The sequence below is a fragment of the Mya arenaria genome, chromosome 11 (assembly GCF_026914265.1).
Source record: "Mya arenaria isolate MELC-2E11 chromosome 11, ASM2691426v1".
Classification (NCBI taxonomy): Eukaryota; Metazoa; Mollusca; class Bivalvia; order Myida; family Myidae; genus Mya; species Mya arenaria.
This window is the reverse complement of record NC_069132.1, coordinates 2651860-2653545: the sequence shown is the minus strand read 5'-3', so window position 1 is coordinate 2653545 and position 1686 is coordinate 2651860. Positions and strand designations below refer to the sequence as shown.

Sequence of the window (1686 nt, the reverse complement as noted above, 5' to 3'; positions counted from 1 at the left end):
ATACACCAACAGATAGACAACACACCAAATACCAACAGACAGACCACACACCAAACACCAAATGACAGACCACACACCAACAGACAGATCACACACCAAACAACAACAGACAGACCAAACAATAAACACCAACAGACAAACCACACACCAAAACACCAACAGACAGACCACACACAAAACACCAACAAACAGACCACACATCAAACCACTTACAGACAGACCACACACCTTACACCAACAGACAGACCGCACACCTAACAGCAACAATGAGACCAAACACAAAACACCAACAGACAGACCACACACCAAACACCACAGACAGATCAAACACCAACAGACATATCACATATCAAACACCAACAGACAGATCAAAAACCAAAACCCCAATAGACAGACCAAACACTAAAAGACAGACCTTACACAAAACACCAACAGACAGACCACCCACCAAAACAACACACACAGACCATAAACCAAAAAACACAGACAGACCACACACCAAACACCAACAGACGGACCAAACACCAACAGATAGTCCAAACACCAAACACCAACAGACATACCACACCCAACAGACAGACCACACGCCAAGCACCACATATATACCACAAACCAAAACACCACATACAGACCTCATAACAATAACAAACACCTCAGGCAAACCACACTCCAAACACCACAAACAGACCACACACCAAACACCACGGACATACCACACACCCATTGCTACAGACAAACCAAACACATAACACCATGGACATACCACAAAAAACTAAGACAGGCCACACACCAAACACCTCAGACAGACCACAATCGAAAATCCCAAGACAGACCACACATCAAACACCACAGACAGACCACACACTAAACACCAGACATACCACATAACAAAACCTAAGACAGACCACACACCAAAGCACGACAGACATACCACATAACAAAAACCACAGACAGACCACAAAACAAACACCTCAGACCGACCACACACTAAACACCACAGACATTCCGTATAACACACACCTCAGACAAACCACGCGTCAAACACAACAGCCATACCAACAAACGAGCACCTCAGACATACCACACACCAAACCTGACAGACATACCACACACCTTACACCACAAAACACACATCAAACACCACAGACAGACCACAAAACAAACCCCACAGATATACCACACACCAAAGACCACAAACAGACCACATAACAAACACCACAAACATACCGAACACCGAACACTTAAGATAGACCACACACCAAATACCACAGAAATACAACATACTAAACACCACAGACATACCTCATAACACACACAAACAGACAGACCACCCGACAAACACCACAGGCATACGACACAAAAAACACCAACAGACAGAACAAACAGCAAACACAACATACAGACAACACAGCAAAACCATAGAAAGACACTAAAACAAACACAAACATACAGACCACATAACAAACACCACAGACATACCATACACCAAACACTTAAAGCAGACCACACACCAAACACCAACAGACAGACCACACACCAAACACCAATAGACAAACCACACACAAAGCACCTTAGACATTCCACACACCAAACACATACAGACAGACCACACACCAAACACCACAGACAGATCACATAACAAACACCTCAGAAATCCCACACATCAAACACCACAGACAGATCATA

The 1686-nt window shown here is 43.9% G+C and overlaps 1 protein-coding gene across 1 annotated transcript; it reads left to right on the top strand.

Annotated features, from left to right (window-relative positions):
• Positions 1 to 266: 266 nt before the first annotated feature.
• On the top strand, positions 267 to 749 carry LOC128207772 (uncharacterized). The gene has a single exon (XM_052910895.1). The coding sequence runs from the start codon at positions 267 to 269 to the stop codon at positions 747 to 749; it is 483 nt and encodes a 160-aa protein (XP_052766855.1).
• The last annotated feature ends 937 nt before the right edge of the window (positions 750 to 1686 follow it).